This window comes from Ochotona curzoniae, unplaced genomic scaffold (assembly GCF_017591425.1).
Source record: "Ochotona curzoniae isolate NIBS_2020 unplaced genomic scaffold, NIBS_Ocur_1.0 scaffold_4701, whole genome shotgun sequence".
Classification (NCBI taxonomy): domain Eukaryota; kingdom Metazoa; phylum Chordata; class Mammalia; order Lagomorpha; family Ochotonidae; genus Ochotona; species Ochotona curzoniae.
Genome location: NW_024467122.1, coordinates 82643794 through 82660987, shown reverse-complemented (window position 1 = coordinate 82660987; position 17194 = coordinate 82643794). Strand labels below are relative to the sequence as shown.

Below are 17194 nucleotides of genomic sequence, written 5' to 3'. Positions count from 1 at the left end.
GAACTTTGCTCACTGTGACTGATTGATCATGCATTGATGTGTCCGCCCGCCCAAGTCTGCTTTTGTAAAATCCACAGCTTTTTCCTCCCAGAGTGGAGTGCTCAGTGCAGATGCCACGCTAGTGGACGGCGGTAGTGAACCCCTTCAGCACCTCCTGTCTCATGAGACTGCATCTTGATGAACTTACTGTATCTCCAGCAACTTGATTTCTTCCAGTCCTCCAACATAAAAGGAAAACTTGCCCTGGGGTGATTTTCAGGCACCAACAGTGGTGACCTGTGCCCTGTAGGTGCCCTGGCAGTGGGAGGAGTCATTAGGAAGGCCGTTGGGCACAAGTCCCATCTACCGTGGGAAGAGCAGAGGGTGTGAGACCTGCAGCCACAGGGAGCTGGTGCACATGGCTGACTGTGGTTGCTTGTGCACCAGAATTAGGAAGAGCACGCACAGATAGGAAGTCAGTATTTAAAGAAGCTGGAGGCACTTACAGCCCATTGCTCATGTTAGAAAACAGTATTGTCACAGTCTAACGACGTGGGGGGATGGGAGTGGGTGGGAGGGTCAGGGGACAGTAAGTAGAATCAATGTGTTTGATCAACATTAGTTGAAAATGTATCCACATTCTGGCGTTGAGTCACTGAAAACTGCCAAGAGGCAGTTATTCTGTCACCCTAGGGCTAGATTTTGGGATTCTGGGAAATGAAAGAATCTCAGATGAGTTCCATTTGTTTTTAAGATTTATTTATTTTTATTGTAAAATCAGATACACAGAGAGGAGAGACAGAGGAAGATCTTCCGTCCATTGATCCACTCCCCAAGTGGCCACGATGGCTGGGGCTGCACCAATCCAAAGCCAGGAGCCTCTTCCAGGTCTCCCATGCAGGTGCAGGGTCCCAAGGCTTTGGGCCATCCTTGACTGCTTTCCCAGGCCACAAGCAGGGAGCTGGATGGGAAGTGGAGCTGCCGGGACACGAACTGGCACCCATATGGGATCTCGGCACATGCAAGGCAAGGACTAAAGTCACTAGGCTACCACACCAGGCCCAAGTTCCATTTTTAAAAACCTCAAAAACTATGCTAGAGGTTTACATTACTGGTAACATCCCCCTCGTTAAATTAATTAGCTAATTTCTTTCTTTTTCTTTTTAGTGTCTATATCTCATCTACTTATAAGACAGGGAGAGAAAAGTTTTCCATCTGCTAGGTCATTCCACAAATGCCAGCAACAGCCAGAGCTGGGCCAGGCCAAAGCCAGGAGCCAGGAACTCCATCCAGTCTCCCATACGGGTGACAGGGGCCCAGTACTTGGCCATCATCCATTGCCTCCAGGCACATTAGCAGGAAGCTGTATGAGAAGTGGAGTCACTGGAACTTAAAGAGCCGGCGCTCAGATATTGGGATACAGGAGTCTCAGGGGCAACTCAACCTGCTGTATCACAATGCCTACCGGTTGTTTCTCCATTTTTAAGGCTGAGCAGTCCCCTCGCATGGTGGGTAGCCAGCTTTTCTGAGTGGATCAGTGTCTCCTTTCAGCTCCCCATGGCTGGGCTGGGGTGAAAGAGAGCACCCACCAAGTCCTTGCCCACACAGTCTGATGTTCATGGATATCCCCTCTCCTACACAAAGAGCAGAGGAGGGGAAAGTTCATGGTTTATGATGTAAAAAGACTTCCTCTTTAGTGACTAGAGGGGGTTAAAGAAGGTAAATCTTCAAGGATAGACTGACTAAAGAGCCATGTTTGAAAGGGTAGGGCAAGGGTCTGGATCTAGCCCTAAGTTTCTGCTGTGGTGTTTCCCAAGTCCTTGTGACGTGGAGCTGCCAGGGTGGCCCCTTCCTTGAGGGCATCAACTGTGTTGTCCCTGCCTGGTCAGGAGGAGCCCTTCCCAGGGGGTATGCACTTGGCCAGTGAAGCGTAAATGTCTTCACTCTCAAGAGGTCAGTCAGCAAACAGACCAAGTTGCTGAGTAGACCAGTGGTGGTGGCCAGCGCCGGAAGTCCCCTCACAGAGAGTGCCACATGCTGGATGCCCTCAGCAGCTGTGCCACCCACACGCCCTGCTCTGCAGCTGCTGGCCTGGGCTCTGGCTTGTGAAGGCAGTCCCTCCCCACTTAGTTCACCTTTCCGGCCATCTCCCAGGCCTTCAGGTGTTTACACTCAAGATGAAGGCAGATGAGGCAGCCCAGGTAGGCAGTGCCCAACACTAACCTTGCATTCCTACCATTACTGGCTGAATGATCAGCACTCGAGCCACCTTTTGTTGCTCACTGACCCAGAATCACAAGGACCAACAGCAGGTCCCTACCCATAGTGAAGGATTTAGCAAGCCTGAGAAGTAGGGTCATCAGAAACAGCATCTTGAGACAGCTGGAAGTGATGGGCCTACTTGGCCTAGCATAGCCAGCCACCCTTGGGAAGGGCAGAAGGCCTCATCCCAGGGACACAGCCTCCAGCAGAGGAAGTGGCCCTCAAAGCCAGCATGGCTGTCTCGGGCATGAAGATGTGGAAGGAGGCAAACACCTGCACAACACCTAGAACCTTCCAGCCCCACTGCTGGGCTACCCGCAGGGTGGAGACATTAGAGTGCAGCAGCCAGTGTCCACAGAGGCCTCCTCTTTCCTCCTGGCTAGCGTGCTGCCTCTGCCCACAACATGCAAGGTAGCACTGAGCATGGACAAACCACTGAGCTGCCAGTGACTCCGAGCCTGTGCACAGGAGCCTGCGTGTCCCAGCACAGGTTCCGTCCACTGTTTCCATGGGAGTGGGCAGACTGCCTCTCCTCCTAGGCTGCCCTGAGGACCGCAGGAGCTGAGACGCTAAAGTTTGAGCTGCATCAGTCGTGCTGCACTGCACACTGCGCTTAATTCACGGCCCCGTTGGGTCCTCGGGCGATTAGGTTACATTTTCAGTTTCATAGACACAGTGAAGATATGGAGACTCAGAGATGTGATTTTGCCAAATCTACCCACTAGTTTGCCAGCATTGGAGCCAGGTCTGTCCGATGCCAAGGCCAGAGCTTTTCTCACTCTACCATTCTGCCCTCCGACTATTCTGACCTCTCATAGTCTGAGGTCATGTTCTCCCTGAGTCTCCCTGCTCCGAGTTAATCTACCCTGTCTTTTTGGTCTGTTTGCTTGTTTTTTAATTTTTTTTTAAGATTTATTTATTCTTATTAGAAAGACAAATTTACAGAGAGAAGGATCTTCCAGCTTCTGGTCCGCTCCCCAAATGGCCACAATGGCCAGAGCTGAGCCAGTCTGAAACCAGGAGCCTCTTCTGGGTCTCCCATGTGTTTTCAGGGTCCCAATGCTTTGAGCCGTCCTCTACTGCTTTCCCAAACCCCAGACAGGAAGCTGGATCGGAAGTAGAGCATCAGGAATATGAACCAGCACCCGTATGGGATGTCAGTGGTTTAACGGAGGAGATTAGCCAGTTGAGCCATTACACCCCGATCTGCCCCTTTATTTCTCTGTACCCAAGTATCCTGAGCTGTATGCAGACTTACTGTCCCTGCTGTATAAGGAGGCCATACGCTGTTCCCAGAGCAGCCGCAGGGCCCGTAGCACTGCCCTGTGTTGCAGTTCCCACCAGGCCTTGATGGCAGAGCTGGTTCCTGTCAGGTCCCCAGCCCCTGGTGACCAGATGTGGTTATCCATGCGAGACTGGTCTCTAAGCTTTTCAGTTAGGAGTGAGAATATATATTTTTTTGCATTCTCATTCATATTTTAGCAGACTGTAGTAGTCTGAAGATCTTTGTACTTGTTCTGCAGTAAGCACTAAGCAAAACTTAAAATCAGGTGAGAACACGGGAGCAGCTGGGTGAGGACAGAACTGGGACTCTGAGATTGGTCCATTCTTAGCCCTGGCCACGGTGCCTGTCCACGCGCCCCTGTGCTGACTGAGCTGACTCGGGCCCCTAGCAATAGCCAGCCCTACCTCCATGAGGTGTAGAAAAACGCTGACTTTGGCCCCTTCTGCTGCAGAGTCTGTGCGCAACACGCCCAGCACCGACACCATGCCAGCCTCCTCGTCCCAGACGTGCTGTGCCGACCACCAGGATCCAGAAGGTGCCACTAGCTCCTCCTACTTGGCCAGTTCTCAAGAGGAGGACTCAGGCCAGGGCCTTCCCACAGCCCACGTCCGCCCTTCGCACCCACTGAAGAGCTTCGCGGTGCCAGCAGTTCCACCTCCAGGGCCCCCCACCTATGACCCCGCATTGCCAAGCACACCGTTACTGTCTCAGCAAGGTGAGTGATGGAAGGCCCCACGCCAGTGAGTCACAGAGTGGCATTGCCCTGCACCAGAGTAGTGTGGGCTCCTGGCACACAGAAGGGAAGACTTGCCTGGGAGCAGGGGCAGCATCAGAGTGTCCATGCAGGATTCTTAACAGGTGGACTGCAGGGTCTGCAGGAGGGTTCCAGATCTATGCCATCACCCACCTACCCACGCCGTGCGGCTCCTGCAGGCTAGAAAGGGGCCACGAAGGCCAACACCTGGACCCAGGTCAGGGGACACCCAAAGTAACCTCATCCGGGGCGAGGCACTTCCCTGTGGCGGGGCAGGCTCTCGCCCAGGTCCAGGCAGCCCCAGCCTCGTGGTACTTTTATTGTCCTCCTCTCTGTGATGGTCTCCTACTGATGGTTTGCCTCAGAGCCAGTCAGTGGTCTTCAGACTGCGGTCCCAGGGGCTCCAAGATGTAAAAACACAAATGAGCTTCTCCCATGAGTCTGATGGCCATTGAAGCTAAACCTGAAACCGGGAAGAGAAACTAGCTTACACAGGGATCATTGAAAAAAGGAAAAAAAAATTAATCTTTCTAGATTTTGTTTTTCTTTTTAGGAGGCACAGACAGACATGGAAAGATCCACTGTCCACTACTTCATTCATCAAATGCCCTCAACAGCCAGGGCTGTGCCAGGGCCAAGTGCTAAGAACTCAGTCCAAGTGGCAAATGCCCAAGTCCTTGCACCATTGCCACTGCCTGCCAATGTCTGCAGGGTCAGTGAGCCAGTGCGGAGTAGGGGAAGAGTGGACCGAGGCGTCCCCTGTGACCTCTGTAAATGATTGTAGATATTCTTTGACATGACACTGAACTCCTAGAGTTCGTTTCCTGAAGGTCTTCTTGTTTTGTGCAATCTAAAAACATAAACATGAACCATGTCCACTGGGTCCCTCTCCATGTTGATTACGGAACACTGAAATGTCTCATATTAATCATTTGGAAGATATTGGAGCAGCTGGCATGGCACAACAGGCTAAGCTGCTGTGTACATCACAGGTGTCCTATGATGGGGTGTTGTTTCAAATCCCAACTGCCTCACTTCTGGTCCTGCTCCCTGCTGATCCACCTAGAAAAGCAGTGGGCTCCTGCCACCCACATGGAAGACTCAGATAGAGCTCCTGGCTCCTGGCTTCAACCTGACCCAGCTTCCATACCCTCCATGAAAGGACAAGTAACATCCTTAATGTTCTTAGAAAAGGTGCTCAGAGCTCCCAAGACATACAGCCAGGGGTCGCAGGAGCTCCACACTCCCAGAAGCACAGGAAGCCTGAGCCATCAGTCCTTCCACACTGCACCCTACACCCTGGCCTCATGAACGTCCTCCTGGCTCAGGAACTGTTGAGAGCAGAACAACTGCTCTCTGAGTGCATGCCCCTCAACTCAAAGGAGCCAGCCTCTGGACGTGGGGTGCCTCCCTGAGGTCTGGCTGGGGAGGACGAGGCCACACGGCTGACCATGCCCTTCCCTCTGCTCACTCCCCCAGCTCTGAACCACCATCTTCACGCAGTGAAGACAGCCTCCATCGGGACTCTGGGAAGGAGCCGGCCTCCTATGCCCGTGATTGTTCCCAGTGCCCCCGAAGTGCAGGAGACCACCAGGATGCTGGAAGACTCCGAGAGTGTAAGTACCCCCGGGCCACCCCCACGTGTGAAGCCCAAACCCTCCCCTCCACACCTGTAACCCAGGAACTGTGCCCAGAAACCCATCCTGCTGTGCTTTAATTTAGCGCCATGGACCAGCCAGCAGCCCACCCTGCCTGTTTGTCCTCAGTCTGGCCCTCTTTCACCCAGTCTGAACCCATCCACCTCTTCTTCCACCCCCAGGGCACCTTGTGGCTCTTCCTTAAGCAGGAGGCTAGAGGACAGGGTGGCGGGGCAGAGGTCACAGGCACTCCCTGCCCTTTCCCTCTCACGTCCCAGGTAACACATCTGTCTCCACATTCCCAGCAAAGGATTCTGTGGAGGAAAGCTCAGGGCACAGTTGCCAGAGACTCCCCAGCAGTGCCAGCACCAGCATGGACCTGCAAGAGCAACAGGGACATCTTGCTCAGGAGGATGTTGTGACCCCAGGGAGTGTGTTGGGCGAAAAGGATTGTGCAATGTCAGAAATGAGTCTTAGTGACATGGGTATATCCTGTATCCCCATGGTCCAGTCACCTGGGGAAGCCCACTGGGCACTCCGGCCTCCCTCCTGGAGGACAACTCCTCAGAGCGTGCCCAATCACTCTGCTCTCTCATCCACAGAGCTACGAACCAGATGAGCTGACCAAAGAGATGGCCCACCTGGAGGGACTGATGAAGGACCTGAATGCCATCACGACTGCCTGACAGCCCTCCTCAGGCTGGGGCTCGAAGCCGGAGTCAGAGAGGTCGTGGACTTAGCCTGGAGTAAGGACTTGTACAGAGCACGAGGGGACAGCACTTGAGTACGCAGCCTCTGCCCCACACTCTCGGGGGCCGGTCCCACGCCTGGCCACTGCCTTCCCCTGGTCAGCCTGGAGGAAGCCTTCCCTCTGCCTGCTGATACCAGCAGGACTGGGCACCATGGGCCAAAATTCTGCATCCAGGGAAAAGGCGACAAGCTTTGTGGTCGGGCTGCATCTTGGTGCTGCAACCACGTCACCCGTGTGGAGTATAGACATTGGCGTTGATGTATGATTTTTATTTTATTTTACCTTCAAGAAGAGAGAAGTGATCCACAAACCCAAGGACATCCGTGGAGTTCTCTGCAAGTGGTTGGCGTTTGACGGCTTGTTCCAGTTCCATAGGGAAGTCATTGACCATGGGGTTGTTCCAGGGGTTGGCTTGTTTTCTGGTTATTTTTTTAAACTGAGTCAGTGCATCCTCCATCAGCTGTTCCCCCATCCCTTGGAGGGGCACACATGTTGCATTACTGTTGGTAAGCTGTTTTATTATTTTTTTATCCTAATTATTATTAAAGGCCTGCCTTCCTCCTCCAACACTGTGAGGCCGTAGAGCTATCGAGCGAAAGGTAACTCCCAAGAAGGCTTGTTCTTTACTTCTGTGCAGTTTCATGATGAGGGTGGGGTGGGATGGGAGGGGCAGAGGCAGCGAGGTGCCAGGTGTCCACCACCGTGCCATCTCCCGGGGGCCCACAGAGGACAGGTCCTGACTGACCTTCCTGGCTAGTCACTGCGTTGCCAAGCGCAGTCTTGTTTCCATCTGGTTTAAAGTCCTTCCATGCAATAAGTGGCTCGAGGTTTAACCAGCTTTGGAGCGAAGCGCAAAGGAGACCCTTTTTTGCTGCCTCCACGTGTTCCCCTGTAGGAAAGCTGAAGGCCGAGGAAAGAGCCACCCTGCCTCTCCGGGCTGGCCCCACAGCAGCACCCCTCAGGAGCACGAGCAAGGCCGTGGAGGGGAGGGCTCCCACACCCTTGAGAGCCTTGTTCTTCATGCAGGCAGCCAGGACGGGGCAGCAGGCGGCTCCACGCCAGCACTCTGCTGAGCCCCTCAGCTCCCAGTCCCTGCCTTCAAGGACATCCCTCAGGAGGCTTGCCTGGCCTCCAGCACATCCCGGGGGTCTCATCATGCCTTCACTTTTCTGCAAGAGGCACTCTGTGTTCATTATTTCAAGGCAATGAGGTGCGATGCCAGCCTCCTGCTTGCACGGCCTCCCACCCCAGCGTCCCAGGGTCCCAGGGTGGCACCCCGAAGCTCCTGGAGACCCTGTGTGATGCAGGTCACCCTGGAACTAAAGACAGCCAGTCCAGGGCAGGGTGGGGGCTGCATCCCTGACACCCATCTCACCTCTGCCCGAAGACAACACTCAGTATTTAGGGCGTTCCCTCCCGTGACCCCTGTCACTGTGTTACCTCAGGGCCTCGGTACCTGGATACTGCCGCAGAATTGGGGTGGGGACGGGGAACCTATTTTTAAAAAAAACTGTTCAAAGTTGGGGATTTTTTTTAAAAAAAAAAGAAAACTAAGAAAAAGGAAATCTATTCTGTACGGCACCTTTTCATGATTGAATACATTTTCTTACATTTTCCTGTGACTTTTGGAACTGAACCATCGCGTGTCTTGTGCTGTCCCAGCTGAGCTGCCTCAGCTGCCCCCTCGGGGACATGGGGTCTTGCCTTGCTGCTTGTCGGAGGGGCCGTGGGGGGACGGGAGGCGGTTTGCTGGGACACATTTCTATACACACTTATTTGGCCTTTTCTGTAGTTGATGCTGTAAACTCTATGGCTTTTAAAAAATTTTTTTCTCATGTTTTTATTTAGTATTGGAAACCCAATACACTTTTTTAATCCAATCAAGCTGTGGACTGGTCAGAGTCATTTTCCTTTCTTCCAACCTTTGGTCTCTCCGGGTGATGCCCACCCCACCATGGCCCCGGCACACTAAGTTGAGGAATTCCAAGGAAGAAGTTAAGAGGGGTCTCAGGTGAATCTGACTGACCCTCCTCCCTCACCACCATGCCAAGGAATAGCCCCAGTGTCCCATCATTGCCAGGAAGGAGCAACCCAAGGAATCCGGACCATGCCTGACAGCACAGTGCAGCAGCGTCCCTGCTCCCCAGGCCCCTGACACTGCTGCAGGGGTCTGCAAGCCAGGTGTGCCGCCCTCCTCTGTAGAAGATACCCCCAGGTGGCCTTGACCTCTGCAGCTGCAGATCCTGCCCACACGTGCATGCGCTTTGTACGATGAGGCTGCCATGCTCTCTGCTGCAGGACAGGAAAATCGAAGTGTCCCCCCACCCCCGTGGCAGCAGGAAGAAGGCCAAACCCCAGGGCTGGTGCAGCCTTGTGCCCAGCACAGAGGCCAGTGCTGCCCCTCCACGTCCCTAGGTGGAGCCCTCAGCTCATTTCTCAGCCTCTGCTGAGTTCTGCCTTCACTCTCCCTCCCCTCCTTGCCCCTACTCCCCAGGCTGGGGTCTATGGGCTCCAGGACAAGGTAGCATCTTTCAGTGCCCAGAGTTGCAGCTTGTCTCCTGGATGAATGGAGGAAATGTGCCCCTTTCCCAAGGACAGGTGCCTCTAGCTAGCAGAAGACATCCCATTCCCCAGCGAGTCCCCCCTTCATGTGACAGTGCCCACCGTCAGCCCACTCTGAAGGATGGTCCCTGGTCACAGCTCATCTGCCAGATGGTCACAGAATTGTAAGAAACACCAACACCACAATAGCCGCTGTGACACCAGAAACGAAGGCCAGGGCAGTCCCTCAGTGACAGAAGGGGAAGCAGATGCCTGCCACGGAGGGTCGCATGGGTTGACAGAAGCCACCGGAGGGCAGGAAGTGATGACCATGAGGGCAACAGGGGTTGGGCCAGCAGGGAGCTGGGAGGCCACCCTTGCACACAGAAGCCTGGGAAACAGCGGCTGAGGGAAGTGGTCCTGTGCCTTGTCCGTCACTGTAGGGAAATCCAGAACATGTGGCAGGTGTCAGTTCCAGGACCCTTTGCGCAAGTAAGGGCTTGGTGGGGTTTGAACATTGTAAAGGGGCTGAGGGTCAGTCTCGGGAAGGGGTACAGGGCATGCTTACTGCTCTGTTGAGAAGTGTCAGGAATGCCTGAAATCATGCTGATGGTGGGACAGGGGCTGACATTACCACCAGGATGGTGAGAGGAGGGAGGCGGCCAATGGGGGAAGCCCCTGGTAGAGGGGTTGGGCTTGCTGGAGGACGCCCCTCCCACCCACAGGAACACTGGCAGCCCCTGGAGTCTGCACAGGTGGGGAGAGTATATTCCAAGCACATGCACATAGCTGCCAGGCAGCTGCCCCTGGCCAACAGGTCTCCTCCCCAGTGGACATCTGGTAGCTGCTGTCCATTTCCTCCTTCAGTGACACCATACAGTGCTCGGCCAGGGTCCCTAGAGTAGACTCCTGTGGCTGAAGTGTCCTGCTGCTTAGCGTCCTGGCCGTAGCCCCTCTCCTGTCCGTAGGAGTCCAGGGCGTCCCCATCATGCTTAGCCCTTCCTGCGGGCAGTGGGAGCCCAGCAGTGACCAGAGTCTGACCTCAGATGTTCATTCAGACTGTAGCGCTCTGTGTTGCTGCCTCTGCCTCAGATCCCACCTCCCACCCCCCGCCCCTGCTGCCATCACCATTGCTGTGCTGGCAAGTGCCACTTCCTCTCTAAGGACCAGGCTTGGAAAAGTGCAAAGAAAATGCCCATTAGAGAAAACCAACAACAGAAAACTTACATGGATTCTAAAGTCTGTAAGTTTGCCTTTTGCCTGTATTTTTCCATGAATTCCACAACCTATTTCTGCCTCTTCTGCACTATGACCTCCCTACGGACAAGGCAGCAGGCTGGCTGGGGCCCAGCACCCTGCAGAGCATCACTCACACCTGCGTGGTGGGATGTGGCTGAGCCTAAGTCCCTCTTTTCAGAGCAGCGCCCTCTGAAAAGCTCTATGGGGCCAGGGTAGGGGACTGCAGGGATGTACTCAGAAGCTACCTCGTGTGGTTTAGTGTTCCAGAAGGACAGATCCCAGCGCCCCGCCTCCCCCAGGCCAGGCCTGTTTTTAGTCTCCTGTGGTCAGATCAAGTGTGGGATCCCAGCAGAGCCAAGTCAAACATGAAGTCTGTTGTGCTCCCCAGGATCCCTGGCCTATGCTAGGTGAGAACCTGCAGCTGCCGTGACTGGGGCAAAGGAGCTGCTTTCCATCAACTCAAAGCTCACTGGGTATGACCATGACAGAGCCCTGTCCCCTCCCTCAGAGAAGGCTGACATCTTAAGGGATGTCAGAAAAAGCATTGGAAGAACATTCTAGGCTAATGCCCAAGGGTGGGAAGACTGTAGCTGATGCCAAAGAGAGCTTGAGGTAGGAAGTGGGTGAGTGGGGACAAAGGACACTCAGCCCATTCGGAAACTCCCCTGCTCCCCCAGAAGCCAGGAGTCAGTCCTGGTTTCCATGAGTTTTCCTAAAAAAAAAATTTTTTTAAGGCAAATTTACAGAGAAGGCAATACAAAGAACTGTCTACTTGACTCACGCCCCAAGTAGCCACAATGACCAAATCGGAACTGATCCAAAGCCAGGAGCCAGGATATTCCTCTAGGTCTCCATGTAGATACAGGATCCCAAGACTCTGGACCATCCTCTACTGCTTTCCCAGGCCACAAGCAGGGAGCTGGATGGGAAGTGGGGCTGCCGGGGTATGAACAGGCATCCATGTGGGATCCTGACTTGTGCAAGGTGAGGATTTAGCTACTAGGCTATCACACCAGGCCTGGTTCCATGAGTTTTCTTGAGGGCCTCCTCTGTGTGCTGGTTCCCCAGGGAAGCAAGATGAGGAGTATAGAAAGCCCCCCCCCCCACGGGGGCCCCCAACAGCCCTGTGTGGAAGTGCCAGAAGGAGCCACTGAAGGTGACGCCAGGGTCCGCCAACCGAAGGAAACAGCTCTGCTTGATCAGATCAGAACAGAAGAAGTGAAGACATTGGATTAACCAGCACATAAATGCTTTCAAAAGACTTGCTCAAACAAAAGTATGGGGTGCGTTCAGAGGACTGGAAAACTGAGTAGCCTAGCAACTAAGATACCCCTGGGATTGCCTGTAACCCACACCGGCATGCCTAGGTTCAAGTGCCAGCTCTGACACTGACTATAGCTTCCTGCTAACGGGCAGGCTGAGAGGCAGCAGGGATGGGAGACCTGGGTTGAGGTCCAGGTTCCTGGCTTCAGCAACTTCAGCCCCAGCTGCTGCAGACATCTGGGGAGTGTATCAGCACATGCCTCGTTTGTAAAGTTGGGAACTGTGATAAAACTAAAACCTGGGCCCGGCGCGGTGGCGCAGTGGTTAAGGTCCTCGCCTTGCACGCCCGGGATCCCATATGGGTGCCGGTTCTAATCCCGGCGGCCCCGCTTCCCTTCCAGCTCCCCGCTTGTGGCCCGGGAAAGCAGTCGAGGATGGCCCAAAGCTTTGGGACCCTGCACCCGTGTGGGAGACCCGGAAGAGGCTCCTGGCTTCAGATCAGCATAGCATAGGCTGTTGCGCTCACTTGGGGAGTGAATCATCGGACGGAAGATCTTCTCTGTCTCTCCTCTCTGTAGATCCGCCTTTCCAATAAAAAATAATAAAAATAAATCTTAAAAAAAAAAAAAAACTAAAACCTGATCTGATTTTTAATGTGCAAAGGCAAGCTTTTACCTTCTGCCAGTTCCTTCTCCCTCAGTGTCCACACAAGCTGGGGCTGAGCCACAAGCCGGAAGCCAGAAACTTTGATCCTGCCTCCCATGTGGCTATGTGTGTGCCAGGAAAGCAAGTACTTGGGTCTTCCTCTACTGTCTCCCCAGGGTGCGTACATAGCAAGTCCCTGAGTGAGCCTCAAACCAAGGTACTCCAAATGACAGCCCATCGTGACAACTGCACCAAATGACTCCCCCAGATTCCACTGTCAAGGCCTATCAGCAAATTGTCCACTTATATTTTTTTTTAAGATTTATTTATTTGGAAAGTCAGAGACACAGAGAAGAGGAGAAACAGAGAGGAAAGGTCTTCTGCCTACTCATTCACTCTCCAAGTGGCCACAACGGCTAGAGCTGTGCCAATCTGAAGCCAGGAGCTTCTTCCAGGTCTCCCACTTGGGTGCAGGGTCCCAAGGCTTTGGGCCATCCTCGACTGCTTTCCCAGGGAGGGAGATGGGAAGCGGGGCCACCGGGACACGAACTGGAGCCTATATGGGATGCCGACTCATGCAAGGTAAGGACTTTCGCTGCTAGGCTGTCATACTGGGCCCCCTGTGCAGTTTTTACTGATCATTTCCTCCTCCCACAAGGACAGCCCTTCCCACCCCAGCCTTACACATCTGCGTGTATGGTTTAGCAGTGTTTATTCTAACAGTGGCTTGAACAATAACAACAATGAAGTCAAATTTGTGTTTTGAGTTTTATTCACCCTGATGCATCTGCTTAGGTGAGTGTAAAATATTCTACTTTCAAAAGGTAGAATGGAGAGGAGATAACACCAGCAGGAAGGTGGATGCAGAGGACAGCGCCCCGCAGCACAAGGTGCCAGCTGCACCCCCAAGAGTAAAATGGGCAGAGGTTGCAACGCAGCAGGTGAGGTTGCTGCTTGAGACGCTAGCATCCCCTATCAGCGCCAACTGGCGCCCCCAGCTGCTCTGCTTCCAGTATGACTGCCTGCTAACACTCCTGGAACAGCAGCCACAGACAACGGCCCAAGCACTGCCACCACGTGGAGACAAAGATGAGATTACAGGCTGTCATGGGGAGGAACCCGGTGACTGGAAGAGCTTGCTCTGGGTCTCTTTGTGTGACTCTGCCTTTCAAAATCAATGTTTAAATAAATAAAGGTTCCAGGCTAAGGAGCCAGCCGAGGCTCAGCAGGTGCGTGGTTCAACAGAGAGGAAACCTGGGAAGCTTTGGGCCCAAGGCAGCGACACCTGGTGGTCACCATCATGGGCATGGTCTGTCCAGGTGGTGGCACAGAAAAGAGGTCAAAGTGAGAGATTAGCAAGAATGTGGGGAGAAGCTGAGCCTCTTTAGACCTGAGGATGACCAGGAAGTGAGGAAGTCAGACTCTGGCCCTGGCTGGTCCTGGCCTGTTGAGAGAGAAGGAGGAGGTGAATGCAGGGTCCGGAGTTGCCAGGGAGAGATGGGGATGCAAGCAAGGGATTTTCTGTTAACGTATCCCACTGGTTTAGTCTTGGGAAAGCAAAGTGGTGTTCTTATCTCTTCCAGCCCACCTTCCATGGCAAGTGTTCTCTGGCCTGAGATGTGGGAAGGAAACTCTGGGGTGGGGTATGGTCACAGAGGGTCCCTTCTGCACCCACAGAGGTTCCCGAGCTGGCACATCTGCCCCCCAACACCCTCATCCCCACCCCAGTGCTCCTGGAGAAGCAACCTCAAGGTCCACCCCTCCCCTCATCCCTGCTGCCCCCACAGCGATATGGGCACCACAGGGTGGAGGGTGAGATGTGATCCGACTGCAGGTGCTGACTCGGGGACCCTCTAGGGATGGGGAAGGTGAGAGCAGCTAGAGGGAGCGGCTGCTGGGGGAAGCACTGGGTCTCCAAGGACCCACCATCACACAAGCCTGGGAGCAGGCAGTTGCCATGATGATGTATGACCTGGGGAACACTGGGAAGCCCCAGCAAGTTGCTATGGAAACAACCAGCAGCAACTGCAAGGAAGGATTCCGAGGACTCCCTTGTGCAATGTGGGAGTTGAGAGGGGGAACTCCCAGGCACTGTGGAAGGCCCCGTTCTGGGGGAGGGGCACCCCAGAGGCGGTGGTGTGTGTCTCAGAGGATACCAGACTTGCTGGCAGAGAGAGCTTGGCTCAGAGCCTGCAGAATGAGGTGGTCACAGGCTCCCATGGGGGACCCCTAGGAGGTCCTGTGGCTGCAGACCCTGGAGCAGGTGAGCCCTCCCTGGTCATGGCAGGCCCCACAGTCCCTTCTTCTCCCCTTCACACTCTGATAGGCCTTACCAACGTGGTCATCCGTGTCCCCAGCTACCTTCCCACTGCTAAGGCCTCTGGCTGGAGAGTCAGACAGCATGCACATATCACTGCTGCCGCTTCCTGTCCACAGACCCTCGCCATCCTGTTCAGTGGTGCTCACCAGTCCATCAGCAGACACACACCTGTACCCGCAGCCGGGCCACACTCTCATACAGCTGACATGACTCACACTGTGGAGGCGCAGGCTCGGACACGGGTGGCTCCGTGTGCTCCCAAGAGGCTGACACTACCCCCCACAGTGATCCCTGGAAGAAGGCAGCCTCTGCTGGAATTTTTGTTTTTATTTAAATAAAATATACAACACGGCGCAGTTGCCGTTTTCTGTTTTTAAAAGTGGAAGATTTGAAAATTGATTGTGGGGCTGGGGAAAGGGAGGGGCCTAGGGCTGGGAGAGCCCAATGAGGGGTGAGGCTGGGTCAGGGCTCCTATAAAATGTGTGTGTGTGCCTAGAGTAGGGGGGTGGCGGGGAGGGTTGTGGGGGGATGGCCCCTGACCCCTGCCGGGACTTAGCAGGCAGATCTGGGCCAAGTGCTGCCACCTTCCACACAGGGAGAGGGGTGTGAAATCGCTCCCATCCCGATAACTCCTTGGCTAAAGAGCTTCTGTGGTCCCAAGACCTTCATCTCTCGCTCCTCCAACCATGCTCCTTCTGTGGAGTGACTGGACCGATGCAAATCCCAAGACAGCTGCCAGCCAAGCCCGGACCCTGTCATCACTGGCTCGGGGGTCTGGAGGGACAAGGTAGGACCAACCTCCACCTCCTCCCCCACTTCACTTTCAGGATCTTACAGCCAAAACTGTTCCTGCCCTGTGAGGGAGGGGGTGGCGGGCAGAAAGGCGCCTGCTAGGACAGCACCTCAAGAGGCTTCAGGGCTGTCCGCACCCTGGAACTTCCTGTGGCTCCTAGTTGCCTCCATAAACTTGCCTGACTCCAAGGTCTGTGAACTCTGACCCTATCTTAGCTCCATGTCTACCCCCAATAATCCCCCCGACTTCCCACCTCCAGGCTTGGCCCAAGTCCACCCTGGTCACACGCTTTCCTCGGGTGCTTGTGGAGGCCCAGTCACCTCCTGAGTCCTGAGGTTTGAAGTCTTGGTGCTTTGGCCAAAGCTCCCTGGAGCAAGGGGCTGGTGCATGCGACCAGAGCAGACGTGGGGGTACTGTAGTAAGCACCTACTATGTGCTCCAGGTGCTAGGTCGAGCATCTCACAGGTGCTCCTCTTCCCTAGACCTCACAGGTCCTTGGGAAGAGGTCCCACTGTCCATTTATAGATGAGGTAAGACTCAGAAAACGTTGGTGAGCTTGTCCAAGGTCACACAGCTAAGCAATTGGCAGGCTGGGATTTAGACCCAGGCCTGGGGTTCCCTGCCAACAGTTTCAGGACACAAGGGACACAGCCCTTCTTCCCTCCCCTTGCCAGCCTTCAGGCAAGCGTGACTGATTCAAATCCCAGCTCTGCCACTCCTAGTTTCTTAATTTTATGAAAATCATCCCCAATCAACTTCATCTAGAAAATGGACCCTCAAGGAATCCAGGGGGTTCATGCATGAGACGTGGGAAACCAGGGCCAGGCAGACCCAACCCACGTAAGTCACCCCTCCCACCCCCAACTCCACAGACAGGAAATGGGGAACCCCAAAGGAGATGGAGTGAGGCCCTGACAAGGCCCGGAGGCTCCTTCTTGCATGCGCTGAGAGCTGAACCCAGATTTGCAACCAGGGAGGGGAGTCCTGCCACAAGGCTTCGAGGACCCCCTTCCCTGAAGACTGAAGGTAGATCTCTCCCCAGGGTCTGCGGTGGGGGGCCAGGCGAGGGGAGGGGCAGTGGGATGGATGTCAGGTGACCTGGGAATGCTGGCGACGTGGGGTCGACTAGATGGCACACACGCAGTGTGCACATGTGGGTTGCTATCTACATGGCTCTGCAGAGCGCTACATAGCTATACATATACACATCTTACATACATGTACGGCTACTATTCATATACAGCTCTCGCTATCATTGCGGTAGAAAAACACGGGGTCCTTGCGCCCAGGACCCCTCCCCAAGGCTCAACCAGTGCTGGGGGAGGGGCAGAGATGACCCCAGTCCGAGTGGGGTTCCAAGTTCACAGATCTGGGGCTGGTAGAAGCCGCTGCCCTAACATGGTAACAACCCCACCCTGCTCTGCCCCCACGCCAGGGACCCCATCTGCCTTCCTCTGGCTTTGGTCTGCTCCCCCCCACGCCACCCCCTTGCCCTCCTTCCCCAAGTGCTGAGTATTAAAATAGTCTATAAAAGCAAGTGACCAAAAAATCTATAGCTGTAAGAATACCTGGTTATTTCTGGCTGTGTTGGGTTTCCTGTGGGTGTGAGTGTGTGTTTGAATGATTAAGGATTATTATTATCGGTGTTATCTCCTAATCACAGTTAAACCTGAAGGAAGAAAGAAAAAAAAAGAGAGAGAGAGAGGAGAGCGAGGGAGGCCTGGC

General features: G+C 54.3%; 1 protein-coding gene across 3 annotated transcripts in view; it reads left to right on the top strand.

Annotated features, from left to right (window-relative positions):
* NEO1 (neogenin 1) overlaps positions 1-7262 on the top strand; it is a 115415-nt gene extending 108153 nt beyond the window's left edge. For all 3 annotated transcript variants that reach the window (XM_040969308.1, XM_040969309.1, XM_040969307.1), the window contains 3 exons: positions 3978-4241; positions 5760-5896; positions 6520-7262. In XM_040969308.1, coding sequence (XP_040825242.1) covers positions 3978-4241; positions 5760-5896; positions 6520-6603 — 485 coding nt within the window. In that variant the 3' untranslated portion in view covers positions 6604-7262. The remainder of the gene's footprint in view (positions 1-3977; positions 4242-5759; positions 5897-6519) is intronic.
* Positions 7263-17194: the final 9932 nt, after the last annotated feature.